General features: G+C 37.6%; 1 protein-coding gene across 1 annotated transcript in view; it reads left to right on the forward strand.

Annotated features, from left to right (window-relative positions):
* The window catches only part of LOC121367869 (exportin-T-like), a 41,197-nt gene that overhangs the window by 8,675 nt on the left and 6,768 nt on the right, over nucleotides 1–25,754 (forward strand). Inside the window, 21 exon segments of the mRNA XM_041492303.1 lie at nucleotides 56–190; nucleotides 192–275; nucleotides 826–909; nucleotides 1,743–2,012; nucleotides 2,496–2,575; nucleotides 3,335–3,530; nucleotides 4,296–4,358; nucleotides 5,080–5,151; nucleotides 6,971–7,099; nucleotides 7,399–7,467; nucleotides 8,179–8,298; nucleotides 8,562–8,656; nucleotides 9,166–9,331; nucleotides 13,437–13,579; nucleotides 14,599–14,884; nucleotides 19,986–20,175; nucleotides 20,457–20,573; nucleotides 21,618–21,733; nucleotides 22,304–22,351; nucleotides 24,432–24,503; nucleotides 24,805–24,858. Of these exon segments, the coding sequence (XP_041348237.1) occupies nucleotides 56–190; nucleotides 192–275; nucleotides 826–909; nucleotides 1,743–2,012; nucleotides 2,496–2,575; nucleotides 3,335–3,530; nucleotides 4,296–4,358; nucleotides 5,080–5,151; nucleotides 6,971–7,099; nucleotides 7,399–7,467; nucleotides 8,179–8,298; nucleotides 8,562–8,656; nucleotides 9,166–9,331; nucleotides 13,437–13,579; nucleotides 14,599–14,884; nucleotides 19,986–20,175; nucleotides 20,457–20,573; nucleotides 21,618–21,733; nucleotides 22,304–22,351; nucleotides 24,432–24,503; nucleotides 24,805–24,858 (2,589 nt within the window).

The raw sequence follows: 25,754 nt of genomic DNA on the forward strand, positions 1-25,754 counted from the left end.
AAACAAAATTAACCAGGAATATACTAACAAAATATTTTCTTCAAATATTTTTCAGGGCAGTGAGGTCAGCAGTAACAAAAGCTTTATTCGGAATAAGGTTGCACAGATTGTCTCCCTTGCATTTATTGTCGACTACCCATACAGATGGTCTTCATTCTTCTCGGACGTCCTGTCGACCTTGAACCTCGGTCCCACTCGCCGTCGATATGTATCTGCGTATTCTCCTGGCTATCGACGAAGAAGTGGTGGATCGGGAAATTGTTCACTCTCCAGAAGTAGGTTTCTATTACAAGCAAAGTGGGACGTAGCCTAGAGGGAAAGCGCTCGCTTGATGCACATTCGGTTTCATATCAGTCCCCGTCGGTGGGCCCTTTGGGCTATTTCTCGTTACAGCCAGTGCACAATGACTGGTATATCAAAGGCCATGGTATGTGCTGTCCTGTCTGGGATGGTGCATATAAAAGATCCCTAATGGAAAATATAGCGGGCTTCCTGTCTAAGACTTTTTGTCAAAATTACCAAATGTTTGACATCCAATAGCTGATGATTAATAAATCAATGTGTTCTAGTGGTGTTATTAAACAAAACAACCCTTTGAATACAGATCAGTAAAAAAGTTTTAAAAAACCAACCAATGTGACACTAGTATATATTTTAAAATCTTTTTTAACTTTTATTATGAAAATATGATTGTTAGGCATTGACTAACTGGACCCTATTTTACTGTACCATGATTCTATTTTACTGTCCCACCCCAACAGTGTATTTATATGTGTAGCATATTAATTCATTGTTTGTGATTTTGCTAGTGTTTGTTCTTTGTAGGAAAGCCGACGCAATACCCTTATTAAGGATGCAATGAGAGATAACTGTGTGTCACAGCTGGCGGACTCTTGGCATCAGATCATGGTAAGTTCACCTCTTGTTAAATCTATGTAGTTTACCCTCTCATCCAGATCAGAGCTATTGTTTTACATTACACAAAGTATAGGGATTTTTTATACATCCGTCTTATGATGGGTCATATTATGTTATGGCGTTGTACGTCCATCCATATGTCTGTCTGTTCACTGTAACTTACTTTTCACTGTCTAGTGCACATAACAGCAAATCCTTGTCCGGACCATGTCTTGCATACTTGACCATCAAACCTCACATGTAGGAACAACCTGGAATGGCGGTGTGTCACATACTATTACTAGGTCACTGTGACCTACTTTTCACGGTCTTCTGCACATAACAGTAAATCCTTGTCAGTACCATATCATGCATACAGATGCATACAGGACCATCAAACCTCACATGTAGGAAGAACTTGGTATGGTGGTGTGTCACATATAATTACTAGGTCTCTGTGATACAAATAAATCAGATAATTTGTCTATATTCTGAACATGATTTTCCGTCAAACTCTTGATGGGTGTGTCATGTACCTCACCGGTACTCTTGTTTTTATTAACAATGGGAATTGTCAACTTGATAAATGCACTGTAACCTATAGGTTACCAGGCCTGTATTTTATGGTAACCACAAACTATGCTTATTTTGATGCCTCTCTGTCCCCCAGAATATGAGTTACACACACATACATCTTTTTACTAGTGGTTTGAATGAATTAATAGTAGAACTTGAATATCTTAATCATTATTAATAATAAGTCTAATGAAAATCCAGAAAATTATTACATTCAATTATTTTCTGTTGCTGTTGTCAGTTGCTGGAATGTTTTTGTTTTGTTTTAGACTCGCTATGAAACATCAAAACCAGAGATCACGTGTCTGTGTTTGGACGTTGTTGGGACGTTTGTGTCATGGATTGACATAAGTCTTATCGCCAATGACAAGTTTGTGTCACTTCTTCTGCGGTTCCTGTCGATGACACTGCTCCGAGAAAGTGCTTGTGATTGCATTCATGAGATTGTCAGCAAAGGCATGGATCCGGTGGCCAAGACAACCCTGGTGGAATCCTTCATGTCTGTTCTCGAAAATTCTGGAATTCTTAAACCACCAGAGGTAGGATACACAATCCATTTTACCTTATTTATTTATATTTATAAATGTCAGTACAGGTAATGTGTCATGTATAGAGCCCAATTTTAAGTATTATTTAGAGGATAAATGATATCATTTCTTCAACATCAAAGTCAAAATAAAATGAGAGGATAACCCTAGTACTGTATTTTCTGATTTGCTGATGTAGATTGCTTATTTTACTAGCACAATAAAAACATAATATCAATAACATTTCTTTTTCATCTCTTAAACAGAACATTTCTTTGTTTTTGTTCCGTGTACATTAACCAATGAAAGATTTTTTAATTTACGTGGTTGAAGTGTTTCAGATTAACTTAAGTTGTGTTGGTGACTGTTTCATTTGATATGCAATGAATTGTGGGTTTATCCTTTTGTTATTTTTAACTTCATGATAATTTGTTGAATTGCATGGATGAGACCAACGTAATATATTGAAATTATCTATGAATTATTTGTTTGTAGGATGAAGAAGGAGATTTTCTTGCTAAGCTGTCCAAACTTATGAATGGAATCAGTCTTGCTCTGTTATCGGCATGGCAGAAGTAAGTTTAATATGAGTTGTCACTATATTTGTGTCTTGAAAATATCTGGCATGTATGGTAACAATACAGAGATCCCATTTCTGTCAGTATTATCTTGTGATTCTCTGTAATAGTAAAGATTGGTTTATCCATCCAGCCAGCCAACTGACTATCCCATCCATCCTATACATCTCATCCCATCCCATCCCAGTCCAACTATCCATCCCCTCCGTCCATCCCATCCCGTTTGTCTGTCCATTCCATCCATCCATCTCATCCGTCCATCCCATACATCATGTCCGTCCATCCCATCCTGTCTATCCGTCCATTCCATCCATCTCATCCGTCCATCCCATACATCCTGTCCATCCATCCCATCTCGTCTGTCCATCCATCCCATACATACATCCCATCCCATCTATCCATCCATGCCATCTCATTCAATTCATCTAATCCCATCCAGTCCTATCCCATCCCATCCCATCCCATCCATCTGTCCATCCATCCATCCATCCATCCAACCATTTATTTTTAAAAAGAAATGTTGAAGATGGGAATGGCTTTGCTTTTTGTGTTGTTTAATTTTCACCAGATTTTCTTTTCTTTAAAATACCATTTGCTGCTATTCAGCAACAGCTGGATACCTATGTTAATATTCTAAACAAAAGGGTCATAATTACTGTTATATGTCTGACATATACCAGTGTGCTGGAGTGTCATACAAACATTCCTTTCTTCTGAACTTTGATACAATGTTGGCAGTTTGACTGGTACTTTCAGACTGGTGAGAATCGGAGATGAACAGAATGCTAACATCACTCTTAATGCTCTGGAGGCTAAAATACCATACATCCTGCGTTTCCTTGGTGACGAAGACGACGATGTTTCTGGTGCCGTGGCGATATTTGCTCAGGAGTACATTAACAGTCTTAAACAAGTGTCTAGTCTGAGTCAGCAACAACGGGAAATTATTGAGGTAAGATTAGGCTGGTATTTCAGTTTAACAATGGGAAATTTATGAGGTAAAGTTCAGTTGGTATTTCCATTAAACAATGAGAAATTATTACGGTAACATTATGCTGATATTTCCATAAAATTGGAAATTACTGAGGTAACATTTTGGTAAGCTTGTGACAGTTGAAAATTATTTCACGCTGGACAGAAACATGATATGGGCAGGACGTAGCCCAGTGGTAAAGTGCTTGCTTGATGTGCGGTCGGTGTGGGATCGATTCCCATAGGTGGGCCCATTGGGCTATTTCACATTCCAGCTAGTGCATCACGACTGGTATATTAAAGGATGTGCTATGTTCTATCCTGTCTGTGGGATGGTGCATATAAAAGATCCGTTGCTGCTAATAAAAAAATGTAGTAGGTTTTCTCTCTAAGAATATATGTCAAAATTACCAAATGTTTGACATCCAATAGCTGATGATTAATAAGTCAATGTGCTCTTGTGGTGTCGTTAAACAAAACAAACTTCTTTTTTTATAAACATGATTCGAAATGGAAGCTTGTTTAATATCCTCTAATTGCTAAACAGAAAAGGGTTTAATTTCTTTAACGACACCACTAGTTAATCTTCAGCTGTTGGATGTCAAACGTTTAATAAATCCGATTCACACAGTTTGTGGATGATTTTTTTTTCATACCGCGATGAACATAAAAGAAATAACAGACAGTCCTTAAATGTTGATGACCTACACCTCTAAATACATAGTTTGTGATTTCTTTTATACAGGGATTGCTGATTACAGTTGTTAAGAAAATGAAGTACGATGAATCCTACAACTTTGAGCAAGAGGTACACATAGTAATGATTACAGCTAAAACATCGGTTACGGTTGCTTTAATTTATGCATTTCAGTCTGTATAACAAATTTATATATTATAAATTGGATTAATATTGTGCCATGCATTTTTTGCACTGTAATGCATATTTGTGATGTGTAAATTTGTGAACAATCATTGGTCAGTGGTAAAGCGTTCGCTTGATGCACGGTCTGTCCAGGATCGATCACCATCGGAGGACCCATTGGGCTATTTCTCGTACCTGCCAGCGCACCACAACCGGTGTAACAAAGGCTGTGGTATGTACTATCCTGTCTGCGGGATGGTGCATATAAAAGATCCCTTGCTTGTAATCGAAAAAAGAGTAACCCATGAAGTGGCAACAGCGAGTTTCCTCTCTCAATATCTGTGTGGTCCTTAACCATATGTCTGACGCCATATAACTGTAAAATAAAATGAGTGCATCGTTAAATAAAACATTTCCTTCCTTCAGTCATTGGTATGGACTGCGTATCTACAATGAAAATAATGTGATACGGTTGAGTATGAATGACATGAAATGTAAATGTATTTACGATACTTTTTGTGTAAATGCTATCTTGTCTATGGTAAATTTAAATATGCTAATATCAAAATAAAATTAATAGGTTTCTTTTTCACAACCATTTCTTTTACACATGACTATATCTCACATTCTACTTAAAAAGTATTCTATTCTTTTTCTGTTTTAATAGGGTGAAGATGAAGCCATGTTCCAGGACTACCGCAAACAGATGAAGACAATTTTCAACAACTTAGCACAGTTGGTCAGTTTATTAGTACAAACCAAGGCTTATTTACTAAACTATTACTTAATCATTTTTTAAAGTTCAGTTATAATAAGTATTATACCCTTTTTTCATTGTCTTCAAAGACTGGTGAATATAATTTTACTAATCACTTGAAACAATTTTAGTTACAGTTTTAAATTAATATGACAGGACATTTTGATACTGGTTTTTGCGAGGAATATGGCTGCTTTGTTTTTAGATAAAATTTTAAAATACAGCATGTTAACCTGTTGGTCAACCTCATTGCAGGGATTCTAGATTATGGTAACCCCACTCCCATGGCTAGTGATATTCAATGTTGGGCTAGTAAATAACTACTATTGTCATGCCCGATGGCTAATTAATTTGTTTGGGTCAAATGTTGCAGTTAAGTCTATTTTGTAAATATGAATATCCTGCCCCCACCCCAACCCCCCAATGTTAGTGTTTTTATGCTCTATCTCCCTCTTTAGGTGACATATCTGATTATTACTATTACCGTATATTGCCGTGTATTAGCCGACTCCTGGGATAAGCCAACCTTTTAGTTTGACCCTAAATATCTAGTACAAAATCATCGGCCTTGTGTATAAGCCGAAGTCATCTTTTGTCCAGTTATATATTGTATCAATTTCAATAATACTGTCAACAAATAGACTTGTGCTTTTCTTGTTCATTATATTTGTTTTCCCTTTAATTATTACAAAAACAGTAATCGCAATCGCAGTCAATGCGGCAATGCTAACATCTACCATGCCGTGAAAAATCATTTAGAACTGATAAAGCATAACAAAAATAAATAATTCAAGCTGTAACAACATATCACTGAACACAAGTAATTAATTCATTCACTGGACAGCAAAAAGTAAAATCATTGAGGCATGTTTAATCTCCCACCACACACACACAGAAACAAAAGATCATGCAGCTGTTCACTGTATATGGTATGGTCATGTGACAATTGTGGGAGTAATTATCGTCCTGAAATTCCTGTTATGTTTTTTCAGTTGGTAATGTTAATAATGAGCTTAATTTATTTATGGCATTACTTTGCACCCTCCCAACAAAACAATAATATTAGAAATATGATACTTGTTTGAAGAAAAAAACCTGTTTTGTATCTGAAATTTGCGATATGAAAGACTGGTCCCAGCACAGGTCAAACAAAGATGGCGGACAGTTGGAAAGAATATGTTTTTACCATTGAAATGACAATAAAACAAGTAATTTTTTATTATTATTCATCAAACTTATAACGCATTCAAGAACAAAAACCTGCATAATATTGCATGATGGGGTGTTTTATTTATACTGTGCACAAATTATTGTTACATAATTTGTGAAAGGCTAAGGGTCTGATCAAAATTTATAAGTAGCGGTCGGGAGTATTTGCGATCGGAATTTTACACTCCCATATTGTTGCCTCCGTGTATAAGACGACTCTCTTCTTTTGGAAAGTGTTTCTAGACTTCAAAAGTCGGCTTATACATGGCAATATACGGTATTTAGTAAAATTGTATTAACTTAAAGTAAAGTAGGGCAAGTGAATTTTTAATCGTGGCTAGTACATTTTTTTAAATCACTGATCCCATGGCTAGTGGATTTTATAAAAACTCTAGAATCCCTGCTCATTGGATTTTGCAATAATAAAAATTAATATAATAGTAGATTAAATTTACTGGATGTAATTTTTCCTGGGCCTGTAGTTCAAGGTATAGAAGAGAAAAAAATGTGTGGTCATTATGCAGCTCTGACACTTCCCCTTCAATAATATAAACTTTGAATAATGAATCTCGCATATTTTAATTAATTGCAGGATTCACAGCTAATTATTCTGACAGTGCACAACTTTGCCACACAGATATTACCTCAGTGGGAAGCGGCCAGTATTGAAGATGTCGAAATGGCCGTTACACTTTTGTATATGTTAGGAGAAGCCGTTCCGGTAAGTGGTATAGTCAAACACGTCAGTTTAAAGAAACAGCCTTCATTTGTGTATTGAAAAAGGACCTTAGTGGCACATTAAACTTAATTGTTTTGGGGTGGTTTTCTTTAGTATACCTTTAAGATTTAATCCACGTATCTTGGTTCTAACTTTTTTTGTAAAATTTAATAGGGATCTTAAAAAAGCTTAATATGTAAGATTTTATGGAATATAATATCTAGTAGGTTAGGTGAGGTCGAGGTTCCTTTATTTACTCTTCAGAACATATTTTATTTATTGTATTTGATATTTCATTGTAGGCCTCTCATGGTCAACATTTCAGTGGCAATCTAGCCAAGACGTCAGCTCTGCAAGAGATGATGAGACTGGTAAGTACATATAGATAAAAATGAGGTCAGATTTAACTTTAATCAGATCCTGCATGACCAACAGTAGTGAAAGTCCCTCAACAAAGGGGTAGGGGAATTAACAAAAAAACAATAGTGAATGTTTTTGAGATGGATAATTTTTCATAAGAATTCTTTTTTTGTAATTTAATTTTTTGTCTTCTGTTAATAAAATCAAAATATGACATACAGGTATTACTTATCGATGACTTCAACATTTACCTTTAGGTCAACTTTAAATTTTTGTGTTTAGCACCATTTTTTTACTTAATAAAACATGGTTTATATTTGCTTCTGTGAATGTTCATCACAGAGCAGTCAAAAAATATTTTAAATTTTAACTGATTTTTAAAAAATAAAAATTTAATTTTGTGATCTTGTATTAATTTTTTTTTAATATATATATAGAACTAGATTAAACATGAATTTTACATTACAAATTCTTCTATAAAATTAATTTTATTATTTAAACCTATATTGAGATCAATATCTATTATGCATCTTAGAGCGACACCAAATCAGTAAATGGTACACAAGAATTTTATTCTGTTGGATTCTTGTTCAAAGAGATGACAATGTTCTATGTAGTTATTTTTTTTACACAAATGGTTTTTTAATTTATTGATAAAAAAACAAAACAAGTCTTACATTAATAACCTTTTGAGATATTTATTATATGTTGATCTGTTCTAGCTGATTACCAGTCGTGTGAGTTCGAATGGTCACATGATCATCCAGCTTCAGTTCTTTGAAACAGTTGTCCGATACGACAAGTTCTTCAGCTGTGAACCAGAGCACATTCCTCATGTTGTTGTGAGTACACACTACAGTAGTTGGATATATAAACATGTGCCCTTGTGTAAACATTCAATTTTAAGAGAATTGTTAAACAAGACTGTGGAAACTTAATGATGTTGATCATACATCCTTTCATCCATATATGTGCCATTGTTTTAGGAGACATTCCTTTAAAACATAATTGAATAATTTTTGCAAGGAAATGATACCAACAGACATTCTGATAAATGGGGATTATTAATAATAAATAATAAACAAATTTCCTTTTTGTTTGTTAGATGGCATTTCTTGACGAGAGAGGTTTCCGACACAGATCACCAAAAGTGAGAAGTCGAACAGCTTACTTATTTTCCAGATTTGTTAAAGGATTGAAGTAAGTGTTTTAAGTCTTGTGAAACATGTTTCGTTTACCTGTCAAGCAACTATTTCTTTACCACCTAGTTTATTCTTTATTAGAGAGGTTTCATTATCCCACCCCGGAACTGTTCCATTGAGAAATAATCAACTTTCATGGTCTACTGGTTTCTTTTCTTTTAGTTGGCTTACAGGAATCTGACTCTGGATTTCGGTTTGTCTCGGCATTTTATTATGAAGGACAGGACGTAGCTCAGTGGTACAGCGCTAACTTGATGTGCAGTCGGTCTGGGATCAATCCCTGTCGGTGGGCCCATTGGGCTGTTTCTCGTTCCAGCCAGTGCACCACAACTGGTATAACAAAGGCTGGGGTATGTGCTATCCTATCTTTGGGATGGTGCATATAAAAGATCCTTTGCTGCTAATCATAAAGAGTAGCCCATGAAGTGACGACAGCAGGTTAACTCTCTCAATATAAAAAAATAATCCAAAGCCAAAACCATTAAACTGATCACCCTGTTGTTGCAGATCTCACATGCAGAACTACCTGGAAGACATTCTCAAACAGATGCAGGACCTCCTCGTGTTGAATACACCCGACAATGGGTACCAGCAGTTCCTGTCGGACGATGACCAGCTCTTCATGTACGAGACGGCTGGCATTCTCATCACATCCAGTGGCCTGTCATCAGAGGTAAGACTTATTAGATCACTCTTCATGTACGATACGGCCGGTATTCTCATCACATCCAGTGGCCTGTCATCAGAGGTAAGACTATTGGATGACTCTTCATGTACTAGACGGCTGGCATTCTCATCACATCCAGTGGCCTGTCATCAGAGGTAAGACTTATTAGATCACTCTTCATGTACGATACGGCCGGTATTCTCATCACATCCAGTGGCCTGTCATCAGAGGTAAGACTTATTAGATGACTCTTCATGTACGAGACGGCTGGCATTCTCATCACATCCAGTGACCTGTCATCAGCAGTGCTCTACAATGTGAGTAAAATACTCGCCATGGCGACTAAAAACATTCCCTGGCGTCTAAAATATAAAATCACATTCGCCAGTTGGCGACTGTCCAGTAATGTTACTTTAATCTGTAAACAAAACTGGACATCAGAAAACACAGTGGACCAGTAGCAATGTATATTCCATAAAACATATTTTTTATCGGTAGTTTGTTGGGAAAATAAAAGTTTGAGACAAGTTAATCGGACTGAATAACGGTGACGTTAAGGGAGGTAATACTTCATTATGATGTTATCTCCCTTAACTTGAATTTCAAACATTTGGAAATAATTCGGCCCCAGTTCAGTTTTGGACCAAGAGCCAGGTTTTAGAATGAGATTGTTGATTCACTGTGTGTCTTTACGTGTCTGTTTCAAACTCAAACGTTAATTATTTTAAATGTCGACTTATATACTACTCAAAAGAATTTAAGGGTCAAAAATGTATAACCAAATAAGTTTCAGAGTGTATTAGATTGATGATGTAAACTACACCAAATTTTTTATTTATTGTTCCATATTTACCAAAAACCACAAATAAACATCACTGTATACAAGAAAGTCACATGACATGCTGTCAAAGTTGAAGGTTGTCAAACATGGATTTTACACATTAAAACATTCGTTTAATAGTGTGTGAATCCACCCCTGGTGCGAATACACTCAACACATCGTTGCCTCATGCTGTTGATCGGACGTCTGAAGAACTCTTGGGGAATGGCCTGCCACTCTGCCATAAGAAGTTGACCCAGATCATGAAGGTTGGCCGGAGGGGCATGGTTATCCCGAACTCTCCTGCCTAATTCGTCCCAGGCGTGCTCTATTGGGGCCAAGTCAGGCGAATATGCTGGCCAATCCATCCTGGCGATACCTTGTTGTCTGAGAAAGTCCGTTACCACCCTAGCGCGGTGGGGTCTGGCATTGTCATCCTGCAGATCTGCCCCGCCGCCAATCTGCTGAAGGCCTGGGAGAACCAAGGGCCGGAAATCTCATTCAGATAGCGGATTCCATTCAGATTGCCATCCACCACATAGAGGGGGTGTCCTGTGGTGGATAGAGATGCCGTCCCACACCATGACGCTGCCACCACCGAACCGGTGACGTTGTCTAACGTTAACGTCAGCGAAGCGCTCCCCAGGACGTCTGTAGACACGAACCCGACCGTCGTTGAACTGGAGACTAAACCTGGACTCATCAGTGAACATCACTCGACCCCACTGAACACGTTGCCACCGCAGATGAAGCATGCACCAGTGACGTCTGGCCGTTCTGTGACGTGGTAGGAGTGGTGGTCGAACAGCCTGGTGACGGCAGCGTAGATTATTGGCTCTCAGACGATTGCGTATTGTTTGATCAGACACTCGAGTTCCAGTCGCAGTCCGCAGATTGTCACGTAATCGGCGTGCAGTGTTTGTGCGTTGACGTAGAGCCATATTGGTGATGTAGCGGTCCTCTCTATTTGTAGTGCTTCGGGGTCTTTCCGAACGTGGACGATTTCGAACAGAATTCGTTGCTTGGTACTGTTGCCACAGTCGGCCAACGACACTCTGACTGACACCAAGTCTCAGAGCAACATTTCTTTGCGTATTGCCATCCTGAAGCCAAGCAATAGCCCTTCCTCGATCTTCGATAGTCAGTTGACGTCGTACCATTGTCGAATTTGGAGTGTGCACCGTACACGAGTGCAAGCTCCAATTATATGGAAATTCAGCATTGGGAACATGGAATACACATGCAAAGCGTGCAAATGAAGCGCTTTGTGAAAAAGCAAGTTATGGGCACTTAGCAGACCTTTCGCTTTCGCCCTAATTTACGTGCAAATGTAAGCATGTTTTCGCCATTAGAACTAGTTGACAGTGTCAATGACAGTGGATTTTAATTCATTTATGGGTTGCTTAGACCCACTTTCGTCAAAATGGAACAATACCATGCGTGACATTATGGTGTAGCTAATATAACTGACATTCAGAAAATAATGTCGAAAATATCGTCTGACCCTTAAATTCTTTTGAGTAGTATATATGCGTTATACTGGGCTCCAATTGTGTTGTGCTTATCGTGATAACGGGTCCTCCCACAATAATGACGTGTCCCGTCATGAATGTTGTTTTAATCACGTTGGAAGTCGTGTTCATCAGTGGAGGATGAAAACATGTTTATATTTTCATGACGCGACTTTAGATGGCTTTAAAGATACAACTATTTACAAAACAGTATTTACAGATTGCCAAGGCAGTATTTGATGAAAATAAATATTATTTAAACCAAAAGTAAGGTAGCCGATTGGTATCTACTAGTAACATGTTGAAGCCTGGTAATTATTATCACAATGCTTTTATTTAACTTTTAATGAGTACTACAATTTAAATGCATATCTTAGCAGTGCCATTAAAATAGTAATTCGCTTAATTTCATTTAATAAAATTATTGGGTACGGAATTTGATAATGATAGTTAATAATCCTTCAGTTTTAGTGGAACCGGACACAAACAGTAACTTATAATTAGTATTTAACAACTAGGAATTACCCCTTCACAAGTTCATTCGAATGTGGTCTAATAACAATTTCGGCATTAGTAATGTGCCGTAAAATGGCAGATGAATCGATTTAATTACAAGAATATATTAGCTGGCTACTAAATATAAGTGGCTGGCGACTAAAATATTATACTTTACTGGCCAGGGAAGAGTAAATTTGAACTTGCTTTGTAGAGCACTGATTAGAGATAAGACTTATTAGATGACTCTTCATGTACGAGACGGCTGGCATTCTCATCACATCCAGTGGTCTGTCATCAGAGGTAAGACTTATTAGATCACTCTTCATGTACGAGACGGCTGCCATTCTCATCACATCCAGTGGCCTGTCATCAGAGGTAAGTTTTATTAGAAAGAAAGAAAGAAAAATGTTTTATTTAACGACACACTCAACACATTTTATTTATGGTTATATGGTGTCAGACATATGGTTGAGGACCACACAGATATTGTGACAGGGAGCGCTGTCGCCACTTCATGGGCTACTATTTTCGATTAGCAGCAAGGGATCTTTTATATCCACCATCCTACAGACAGGGTAGTACATACCATGGCCTTTGATATACCAGTCAAGAAATAGCCCAATGAGCCCACCGATGGGGATCGATCCCATACCAACCGCGTATTGAGTGAGCGCTTTACCACTGGGCTATGTCCCGCCCCAAGTTTTATTAGATTGCTTTCATGCCCAAATCATAAATGTATGCTGAAACCTAAGAAATATTCCCCAGTCTGAAGGATATCATAAAAATATAATTTAGGATATTTATATAGCATGCTTCAGTAAGGGCTGTTAAAGAATTAATCATATATGTGGCTGTGGTATGTGCTGTCTGGGAAAGTGCATAAAAAAGATCTCTAGCTGCTAACTAAAAAATGTAGCACATTTTCTCCTCACAACTATATATCAGAATTATCAAAAATTTTACATTCTATAGCTGATTATTAATTAAATCTATGTGCTCTAGTGGTGTCTTTTAACGCACACAAAAAACTTTTTTTTAATTATATGGAGGAGGTGAGAGGCAATCTTTTTTATATACCCACAACCTACAAAGTAAAATTTTATATAAGCCATGTATTCATGGAGAGAAAACATTACGCCAAACCACCATCCTTCATCCCCATGACATCAGTTATAGATCAGCTCGAATTAAGTTTCATTATATATCAAATGTTATTTTATGTTCCATGCCTTTCTAGATGAAGCATTTATTTTTGAGAGTAATATTCTTTTCATTTTAGAAAAAGCAACTGCTCATGAGAAACCTGTTGGCACCAATAGCAACCAAGTACGAAGGTCTTCTCGGAAAGTTTTTCCAGGAAACGAATGAACAGAGGCAGCTGGCTTATGCACGCTGCATTACTAGCGCTATGGCACTTGCAAGGTTTGTGCTCATCACTAATTTAGCAATAGTGCATTGCTATGTTTCTTAAACATATGGACAACATCAAGAACCATGTTTTGCGGTAACAATATATTAGATACTAAATATCTGTAGTGAGGGATTTTTCCCATCTCAACCAATGCGCCATGACTGGTATGTCAAAGGCCATGATTTGTGCCGACTTTTGGGAAAATGCAAGTAAAAGGTCCCTCATTGTTAATGGGAAAATGCAGCATTTGTTCTGAGAAGACTACATGTCGCAGTTGCCAAATGTTGGACATCCATTAGCTGATAATTAATCAGTGGGGTATAGTTGTGTCATTCTATTAGACATTCCTTTCCTTTTCATGTCTCGCACTAATTATAGCTTCTTTTAATTATAACTGGTTAAAATTGTAAGTCTGTTAACGTTTTCTTGTCTGGACCATATATTGCATACAGATGCATACAGGACCATCAAACCTCACATGTAGGAACAACTTGGGATGGTGATGTGTCAGTACTATTACTAGGTCACTGTAGTTTATCCTACTAAAAATTATATTTGATTTTTTTGTTTTGTTAATTTATCTCTACTACTTTTGTATGTATGTAGGAAAAAGTAAATAATGAAAATGTAATTGCTTTTTAATTAACTACTTCATGTAGATTATAAAATCACATCTACTTTGTTTTCATTCCTGCCAGGGGCGAGACGTAGCTCAGTGGTACAGCACTCGCTTGATGCGCTGTCAGTCTGGGATCGATCTCCGTCGCTAGGTCAATTGGACTATTTCTCGTTTCAGCCTGTGCACCACGACTGGTATATCAAAGGCCGTGGTATGTGCTATTCTGTCTGTGGGATAGTGCATATAAAAGATCCATTGCTGCTAATCGAAAAGAGTAGCCCATGAATTGGCGACATCGGGTTTCCTCTCTCAATATCTGTGTGGTCCTTAACCATATGTCCGAAGCCATATAACTGTAAATAAAATGTGTTGAGTGTGTCATTAAATAAAACATTTCTTTCCTTCCTTCAGCCGTGCCAGTAAGTGTTTTTCAAGCCAGCAGACGATGAAGCAGAGCGGGTGTATCGAGGTGTTCACCGAGCTGCTCAAGCTGTTCCTGGTGGCGCTCAACGCCCCCGCTCACCGCCAGATGCTGCACACGGGGGTGAGGCAGTACCTCCACCGCATGGTCGTGTGTCTGGAGAAGGAGATCCTGCCCTTCATCCCCATCATCCTGGAGAACCTCCTCAAACAGCCCGAGGTCAAGGAGCTGTACGACTTCATACCGCTCCTCAACCAGCTCACCATGAAGTTCAAGGTAAATTACTGTCACGTTCATACTTCATACCGCTCCTCAACCAGCTCACCATGAAGTTCAAGGTAAAGTACTGTCACGTTCATACTTCATACCGCTCCTCAACCAGCTCACCATGAAGTTCAAGTAAAGTACTGTCACTTTCATACCACTCCTCAACAAGCTCACCATGAAGTTCTAGGTAAAGTACTGTCGAGTTCATACTTCATAGCTCTCCTGAACCAGCTCACCATATGAAGTTCACGGTAAAGTAATGTTGAGTTCATACTTCATACTGCTCCTCAACCAGCTCACCATGAAGTTCAAGGTAAAGTACTGTCCGGTTCATACTTCATACCACTCCTCAACCAGCTCACCATGAAGTTCAAGATAAAGTACTGTCGAGTTCATACTTCATACTGCTCCTTAGTTATGGTATTGTAACGGAAACTTTCGCCTATGTCTCGGTTACCGTTACGGGATATGGATGTCATTTCTTCATAGCAGAGCCGCCACAGATCACAGCGGCACGTTTCCCGCCAATATTATCGCACATTTTGTTCAAATAAAGTTGTAGTTGTATACATAGTTAAGTTTCTTCACTACTGACACGCATCAGGAGCCATAAAGATGTCTTATGTATTGGTAAGCCCTTAAAATTCGCAATGTACAATGTCATCTGGCTATTCTTATCCCTCGACTGCCATGTTGGTTGTAAGTAGTTTCCTCCGCTATCTTCTTCGGAGCACCGCAGAAACTGCATCGAGTAATATATATATATATATTTTTTTTTTTTACATACACAAAACTATTTATTAACTGTAGGTATTTTAAAACCATATACTGTCCGAGATGAGCTCATGAGGAATATTTGGCAATCACTAATAGTAATACAGTGTTAATAATAACAACAATAAATTGATTAATTCAAGTCTAAGACTACACTACTAGCTCAAAGTTAACATTTTATTTACAGTTCTTCTTCTGAGATCTGAGATAACCCACTACAATAATGCACAAAATACACACCAATATTAAAATGACATTCTACCACTACACTATTAGCAAACAGCTAGCACTGTAACTTAGTGTAAGTACTTTAAAAATGACTACTGTCGACGACGGTCACTTTTCACACCCTTATTTTGGCTTTGCACACAATAAATATCCTACAGTAATGTCACTTGAAATCTATATTTCGTAGATAGTACATTTTTTTTTAATCACAAGATTTTCTTCAGAGTGAAGTGCATTAGTAATGTTAAAAAACCCCAAAAAAACCCATTCTATAGCAATTTTGCTTTGAAATGTTTCCAGCGTTCTTAAAACGGAAACGTCATTCACCCAGGTTATTGTTCTTGTAAAGACGTCAGGCAAATTGTTTTTTTTTTAAAATAAATAAATCTATATTATTGCAATGCTTCGCCACATTAAAATAAAAACTGGTCTACTTACCTTGACCTCTGTCAAAAAAGTTCCGAGAGCAAACAATGCAGTTTAAATGTGGGTATGTTTTTATTTTTTATAATTTTAGACGAACTATTAAGTTTAAGTTTTAAAAGATAAAAGAAATAAAAAAAATACATTTCGTCAAATATATCATAAAACTAAAATTACTCTAGTAGATAGTATATATTTTCATGTATGGATAGGCTATTTCACATTCTCACGAACTTCTCGTATTATCCGTCATGGCTGCCGAAGAACGCTTTTAGTCTTGATAATTGTTAATCTGCATTGTATTAATTATATTTGCAACAACAATTAATTTAATATATATGAACTATATCGAGTAAGTGTTTCCAACAAAGTGTGAATGTTTTTTTACACAACACTGAAGTTTGTTTTTGCTACACATGGGGTATATGCCTCATCTCGTAGCGATGTCAGCGCTACGTTATCGTATCTAACTGCTCCTCAACCAGCTCACCATGAAGTTCAAGGTAAAGTACTGTTGAGTTCATACTTCATACTGCTCCTCAACCAGCTCACCATGAAGTTCAAGGTAAAGTAATGTCGAGTTCATACTTCATACTGCTCCTCAACCAGCTCACCATGAAGTTCACGGTAAAGTACTGTCCGGTTCATACTTCATATTGCTCCTCAACCAGCTCTCCATGAAGTTCAAGGTAAAGTAATGTCGAGTTCATACTTCATACTGCTCCTCAACCAGCTCACCATGAAGTTCAAGGTAAAGTAATGTCGAGTTCATACTTCATACTGCTCCTCAACCAGCTCTCCATGAAGTTCATGGTAAAGTACTGTCGAGTTCATACTTCATACCGCTCCTCAACCAGCTCACCATGAAGTTCACGGTAAAGTACTGTCCGGTTCATACTTCATACCGCTCCTCAACCAGCTCACTATGAAGTTCAAGGTAAAGTACTGTCGAGTTCATACTTCATACTGCTCCTCAACCAGCTCACCATGAAGTTCAAGGTAAAGTACTGTCGAGTTCATACTTCATAGCTCTCGTCAACCAGCTCACCATGAAGTTCAAGGTAAAGTGCTGTCAAGTTCATACTTCATACCACTTCTCAACCAGCTCACCATGAAGTTCAAGGTAAAGTACTGTCGAGTTCATACTTCATACTGCTCCTCAACCAGCTCACCATGAAGTTCAAGGTAAAGTAATGTTGAGTTCATACTTTATACTGCTCCTCAACCAGCTCACCATGAAGTTCAAGGTAAAGTACTGTCCGGATCATACTTCATACTGCTCCTCAACCAGCTCACCATGAAGTTCACGGTAAAGTACTGTCCGGTTCATACTTCATACTGCTCCTCAACCAGCTCACCATGAAGTTCAAGGTAAAGTACTGTCGGGTTCATACTTCATACTGTTCCTCAACCAGCTCACCATGAAGTTCAAGGTAAAGTAATGTCGAGTTCATACTTCATACTGCTGCTCAACCAGCTCACCATGAAGTTCAAGGTAAAGTACTGTCTGGTTCATACTTCATACTGCTCCTCAACCAGCTCTCCATGAAGTTCAAGGTAAAGTAATGTCGAGTTCATACTTCATACTGCTCCTCAACCAGCTCACCATGAAGTTCATGGTAAAGTACTGTCTGGTTCATACTTCATACCGCTCCTCAACCAGCTCACCATGAAGTTCACGGTAAAGTACTGTCCGGTTCATACTTCATACCGCTCCTCAACCAGCTCACCATGAAGTTCAAGGTAAAGTACTGTCGAGTTCATACTTCATACTGCTCCTCAACCAGCTCACCATGAAGTTCAAGGTGAAGTACTGTCGAGTTCATACTTCATACCACTTCTCAACCAGCTCACCATGAAGTTCAAGGTAAAGTACTGTCGAGTTCATACTTCATACTGCTCCTCAACCAGCTCACCATGAAGTTCAAGGTGAAGTACTGTCGAGTTCATACTTCATACCACTTCTCAACCAGCTCACCATGAAGTTCAAGGTAAAGTACTGTCGAGTTCATACTTCATACCGCTCCTCAACCAGCTCACAATGAAGTTCAAGGTAAAGTACTGTCATGTTCATACTTCATACTGCTCCTCAACCAGCTCACCATGAAGTTCAAGGTGAAGTACTGTCGAGTTCATACTTCATACCACTTCTCAACCAGCTCACCATGAAGTTCAAGGTAAAGTACTGTCGAGTTCATACTTCATACCGCTCCTCAACCAGCTCACCATGAAGTTCAAGGTAAAGTACTGTCGAGTTCATACTTCATACTGCTCCTCAACCAGCTCACCATGAAGTTCAAGGTAAAGTACTGTCGAGTTCATACTTCATACCGCTCCTCAACCAGCTCACCATGAAGTTCAAGGTAAAGTACTGTCGAGTTCATACTTCATACTGCTCCTCAACCAGCTCACCATGAAGTTCAAGGTGAAGTACTGTCAAGTTCATACTTCATACCACTTCTCAACCAGCTCACCATGAAGTTCAAGGTAAAGTACTGTCGAGTTCATACTTCATACTGCTCCTCAACCAGCTCACAATGAAGTTCAAGGTAAAGTACTGTCATGTTCATACTTCATACTGCTCCTCAACCAGCTCACCATGAAGTTCAAGGTGAAGTACTGTCGAGTTCATACTTCATACTGCTCCTCAACCAGCTCACCATGAAGTTCAAGGTGAAGTACTGTCGAGTTCATACTTCATACCACTTCTCAACCAGCTCACCATGAAGTTCAAGGTAAAGTACTGTCGAGTTCATACTTCATACTGCTCCTCAACCAGCTCACCATGAAGTTCAAGGTAAAGTACTGTCGAGTTCATACTTCATACTGCTCCTCAACCAGCTCACCATGAAGTTCAAGGTAAAGTACTGTCATGTTCATACTTCATACTGCTCCTCAACCAGCTCACCATGAAGTTCAAGGTAAAGTACTGTCGAGTTCATACTTCATACTGCTTCTCAACCAGCTCACAATGAAGTTCAAAGTACTGTTATGTTCAAGGTAAATTATTCTAGGTTAACAAGTCGATATGGTTTGATGCGAGCAATTGCTCCTGCTCGCGTGTACTCGCGCAAAAGTATTTCCACTTGGGCCAAAAACCACTCGCCTCGTCACATGCCTATATCATTAATATATTTACTAAAAATTACTGTGAATTGATACACTGGGAACATTTGCTCTCCTACATAATTTCAGGAGAGCAGTTTCTTGCTCAACATCGATTTTCAAACCATGAGCACTGGGTAAGTTATTGACAAGTTCCAGGTAAAGTACTATCAAGTTCAAGGTTAAGTACTATCAAGTTCAAGGTTAAGTACTATCAAGTTCAAGGGAAAATAATATCAAATGCAAAGTAAAGTACTATCAAGTTCACATTAAAGTATTTTGAAGTTAAAAGGTAAAGTAGTATCAAATTGAAGGTAAAATATGAACATGTGTTGCAATAAATCATCTGTAGCTGGCCAGCAAAGCACGAAAAACAATAGATTTCTTTTATTATATAGAATTATTATTGGTATAGTGTCTGCCAGTTAAAGTTAATTTTGTGGTGGTGTATATGACTGTTCTTTCAATACATGTGTACTAGTGTATGGTTGGGTTTTTTGGTTGTCTCTGATCTTAGTAAATTATTTTTCTATTTAATGTGGCTAATTTTACATGGAGTTTATTTTTCTATTTGTTTCAGAGTGCAATAACCCCATTTTTAAGTGAGATTTTCATGCCGTTTGTGAGTACAATATTCCAGACATTAGCAATACCATCTGACGAACGTGACCAAGTGGCTGCCACAGAGAAAAAGCTACTACAGCGAGGATATTACCAATTTCTGTCGACTATCATTAGCAATGATGCCATAGATGTTTTGAAAGTTCAGGGTATGCAGAGTTTATCCAGTTATCTTACTAGATTAATTTAATAATATTCTCCAAACCAAAGATAAGGCTACGTTGCTTTTTCTATTAAATTTTGAAATTTTGAAATTCTTATTTTGACAGGTTTTGGAATTTTAAAGTTGATCAGTCTCACTTTTCTGAAAAATATTAGTAAATTACATAATTAAATTTAACAAGGAGTAAATTAGGACCATTACTTTGCAGTACAGAAATTCATAGTACAAAGGTATGCAATATATTAAGCATTGACATTTTATTTTCAGATGTTCAGAATTTGAACGAGGTTTTGATGTCTGTTGTACAAGGGGCTGTTGAGTGTCCAGACCCCACTAGTCAAAAAACATGCTTCAGCATTCTGAGGAAAATGATTGACATCTGGGGTAAGTCAGAGCTTGTCAAGTTGCATTTCTGATGTATACTGAGAGAAAGAAATAAGGCAGGGTTCGTAGTGGTCTTTAAATTCCTTGAATGTCTTTGAATTTGAAAAAAATCTTTTTAGGTCTTTGAAAGTCTTTCATTTGTAATAAAAGTCTTAAAAAGTCTTTAAATTCTCACAAATCATAGCCAAAGCAATGATGATATCTTTTACAGCTGCATGCACTTGATATTTTGTAGTTACAAGGTTTAACCTGAAAACCCCCCAACAATTTGTTGCCATGGACAGCAATGTAATCGAACTGATTTGGTATTTTTATCGCATTCTATTGTCTTTGACCGCTGTGTAAAAGTCTTTGAAAGTCTTTGAAAATGGTAGGTAAAAGTCTTTGAATTTGTTTGGTCTTTAAGGCTGTGAACCCTGTAAGGGAACACTTGGTATTGTAGAGCAAATTTCAGTCACTATTGGCATCGTAATGTTGGTATAAAGTACAAAGATATAAATGTGGCACTGAATGTCACTAATGTGAGACTGAATGTCGCTAATGTGGGACTGAATGTCACTAATGTGAGACTGAATGTCGCTAATGTGAGATTTAATGTTGGTAACATGGTTAACTTCTTGTTTTCACATACATGATGAGGGTTTTTGTTGGGAGTCACCCTCTCTTGTTAATGTTGGTGTGATCTATTATTTCAGTATATATGTATACAAACAAAAATTAATTAAAACAAAAAATTGAGCAAGAACACATGTTTTTGTTCTTGTTTTTGTTCAATTAATTTTTAAAGAATTTATTTCTGTTTGTATACATTTTAGTTTTTTCCCCCACTGATCTCAAAAGCTCTAAATATGAGTTATGCTAAGAGGCTGACGATTTTATGAAACCTTCATATGGATTATTACCTGAGGGTATTTAAAATGAAAAAACTAATATACTCTTGGCATTTCTTCTGAATTGTTTTGTAACTGACAAGAACCTGCTTCAATAATCTCATGGCAAAGTTATTTTTCATGAAGTCAGACATTGTTCTGTTTCTTTAATTAGGAGGCACAAACAACATCATGGGATTTCTGGATTTCATGTATAAGAACGTCATTCCAGCATGCTTTCTGGCTCCTCTCAAACCCACGTTTGACCTGTCGGATGCACAGACAACTCTGGTGAGTTTGAGTTGAAAATAAAACATGCATAATAATATGGTGGAGTATCTGTGATAGGTTAGAGAATTGATCTTCCTCATTATCTTATTTACATTAGTTCTCCCTACTGGATATAAGAAGAAGTTTGTTTTGTTTAATGACACCACTGGAGCACATTGATTAATTAATCATCGGCTATTGTATGTCAAACATTTGGTAATTCTGACATGTAGTCATCAGAGAAAACCTGCTACATTTTTCTTAATGCAGTAAGGGATCTTTTATATGCACCATCCCACAGACAGGATAGCACATACCATGGCCTTTGATATACCAGTCATGGTGCACTGGCTGGAACGAGAAATAGCCCAATGGGTCCACCGACAGGGATCGATCCTAAACTGACTGCACATCAAGCAAGCACTTTACCACTGGGCTACGTCCCGTCCATAATTTATTATTATTATTTACCTATTTTTCTATTAATATGTGGTACTTATTTGTTCTTTTCTAAAAAACAAACCCAAAAAAAATATAAAAAATTCCATAACTGTTTGAAGATTCTTAATTTTAGTTTGCTTTTTATTTCAGGTTTTAGGTGAAAGTGCTATGTGCTTAAAAACTATTCTTGACAAAAGAGTAAGTATATAATATGGCTATGTATGTTTTAGTACATTGTATTACATGGGTATGTATGTATATAACAGACCTATATGTATTAGTTTATTTAGTAACTATAGTTATTGCAGGTAAAATTTTATTAACTCTTTAATTCTATCTGCAAACAAAATTTGGATAAAGCATGCAGTTGATGCAGAAATGTTTGTGTTAACTTCCATACCAATTAAAAAATAAAAGCAGGAACATGTTAACTGACTAATAAAATTATTAGTAATGCTGTTGAATCCCGTTGGCTCAAACCCTGTCGGTGATATTGATATTTATGTTACCAGAATTAAAAATATTATAAAGCAAGGCTTCTAGAATTTTTATAAAATTCACTAGCCATGGAATCAGTAATTTAAGAAATTTTCTAGACACAATTAAAAATCCACTAGCCCTACTTTACTTTAAGTAAATAAACTTTTACTAATTAATAGTAATAATCGGATATGTCACCTAAAGAGGGAAATGGAGCTAAAACACACTAAGATTGGGGGTTTGTGTGGGTGGGAGTGGGTTACAGGATATTCATATTGAAAAAATAAGACTAAAATGCAGCATTTGACAACTTTTGTTTTTACTAGCCGTTGGGCATGGTAATATTAGTTATTTACTAGCCCAACACTGAATATCACTAGCCATGGCAGTGGGGCTACCATAATCTAGAAATCCTGTCGGGCATCACAATAGTAGTTATTTACTAGCCCAACACTGAATATACTAGCCATGGCAGTGGGGCTACCATAATCTAGAAGTCCTGTCGGGCATGGCAATAGTAGTTATTTACTAGCCCAACATTGAATATCACTAGCCATGGCAGTGGGGCTACCATAATCTAGAAGTCCTGTCGGGCATGGCAATAGTAGTTATTTACTAGCCCAACACTGAATATCACTAGCCATGGCAGTGGGGCTACCATAATCTAGAAGTCCTGTCAGGCATCACAATAGTAGTTATTTACTAGCCCAACACTGAATATCACTAGCCATGGCAGTGGGGCTACCATAATCTAGAAGTCCTGTCGGGCATGGCAATAGTAGTTATTTACTAGCCCAACACTGAATATCACTAGCCATGGCAGTGGGGCTACCATAATCTAGAAGTCCTGTCGGGCATGGCAATAGTAGTTATTTACTAGCCCAACACTGAATATCACTAGCCATGGCAGTGGGGCTACCATAATCTAGAAGTCCTGTCGGGCATGGCAATAGTAGTTATTTACTAGCCCAACACTGAATATCACTAGCCATGGCAGTGGGGCTACCATAATCTAGAAGTCCTGTCGGGCATGGCAATAGTAGTTATTTACTAGCCCAACACTGAATATCACTAGCCATGGCAGTGGGGCTACCATAATTTAGAAGTCCTGTCGGGCATCACAATAGTAGTTATTTACTAGCCCAACACTGAATATCACTAGCCATGGCAGTGGGGCTACCATAATCTAGAAGTCCTGTCGGGCATCACAATAGTAGTTATTTACTAGCCCAACACTGAATATCACTAGCCATGGCAGTGGGGCTACCATAATCTAGAAGTCCTGTCGGGCATCACAATAGTAGTTATTTACTAGCCCAACACTGAATATCACTAGCCATGGCAGTGGGGCTACCATAATCTAGAAGTCCTGTCGGGCATCACAATAGTAGTTATTTACTAGCCCAACACTGAATATCACTAGCCATGGCAGTGGGGCTACCATAATCTAGAAGTCCTGTCGGGCATCACAATAGTAGTTATTTACTAGCCCAACACTGAATATCACTAGCCATGGCAGTGGGGCTACCATAATCTAGAAGTCCTGTCGGGCATCACAATAGTAGTTATTTACTAGCCCAACACTGAATATCACTAGCCATGGCAGTGGGGCTACCATAATCTAGAAGTCCTGTCGGGCATGGTAATATTAGTTATTTACTAGCCCAACATTGAACATCACTAGCCATGGCAGTGGGGCTACCATAATCTAGAAGTCCTGTATAAAGACCAGCACTCTTAGAGCTCTATAATGTGTTTGAAAAATATTACTTTAGTTTTCAATATTTGTTTATTCAAGGGTGAAGAAGTGATTGCCTATCTTCAGGGTGAATATTTACCAACACTCAACTTACCCCCACAACTCACACAGGTAAGTTTTCTTTGTCATTAATATTATAAATTTTAAAATATGATATGCTAAATATATTTTTAAAATGTACTATTATTATCAAGCAAAATCATTACTTTTAATTACCAAATTAACTTTAACATTCATACTTTCTTAATAATTGTTTTATGCTGGATGTGCTTATGTCAAGTTTTTATTACTAAAATATTTCTTTTAGTCTGTGAGTTTACGTAATTTAAAATCAATTGTTGCGAGATTTACACTTCGACATGTTAAAATTAAACATGGAAATTGTTGATATAGTATATCTTGTATCTTTCAGGAGTTTTGCCAAGCCATGAAGACGGATCAAAAGACTTTTAGAAATTATATGAAAGTGAGTACTGTACGCAGCATGTTTAACAGTTAATCAGACTTACACAAGCCCTGCAATTGACCACGGCAGTCGGCAATGTCGTGGAGAACTGTCACATTAAATCACCCATGGTGGTGTAACATAATGAAATGACCTGTTTAACTTCACTTTTTGTTTTTGTGTTACCGTTATTGAACGTCAAGGAGGCAACATATATGTTTTCAGGGCTTGCTTGAACTTAACTACGGCACCGACGGCAATTGCCGTCGTTGAGATATAAATTGCAGTAGGTAGAGAGCATCACCAATAGCACAAAAGTGTCGTCGGTAAAGCTGCTCAACAGTGTCAAAATATATACATCTGGTGTACATTATCTGCCAGTATTTAACATTTGAACATTTGAAATATGTCTTCATACAGCAAAATAGCCTCACAGTCTTGTTTTATTTGCTGCAAATGTCACTTTTTTAACATTGCCATAGACGGGCTCAAAATTGTCGTCGGTGGGCTGTTTCACCCATTGCAATTCATTTAAACATTGCTGTGGGAGACATTCTTAAATTCGAGCCCTGTGTTTTATCTTTCAGGGGTAGGAATTCTCCTCGGATCAGCTGTTTTCCTTTCATGGAACATTGCGTTTCCTTGCATTTTAATCATCCTTTTGTCCAAAAAGTGTCAGATGGCACAGATTTTAACCTAGGATTTCAAGAATTTCCGGGACCCCTCTAGATTTCCTCTTTTTTACAGTTCACCAATTCCCACCCCTGATCTTTCCACAAAAAGATCAACATCTCTGTTTAGAATAAACAATAGAACAGGAAACGTCACTAGATAATTTTGTAATGCATATATTAGAGATCCTATTAGACCTACACTCACCAGTGTGGGGGTTTTCTTTTCTTTTTATAGGCCTGTCT

This window comes from Gigantopelta aegis, chromosome 3 (assembly GCF_016097555.1).
Source record: "Gigantopelta aegis isolate Gae_Host chromosome 3, Gae_host_genome, whole genome shotgun sequence".
In the NCBI taxonomy this organism is placed as follows: Eukaryota; Metazoa; Mollusca; class Gastropoda; order Neomphalida; family Peltospiridae; genus Gigantopelta; species Gigantopelta aegis.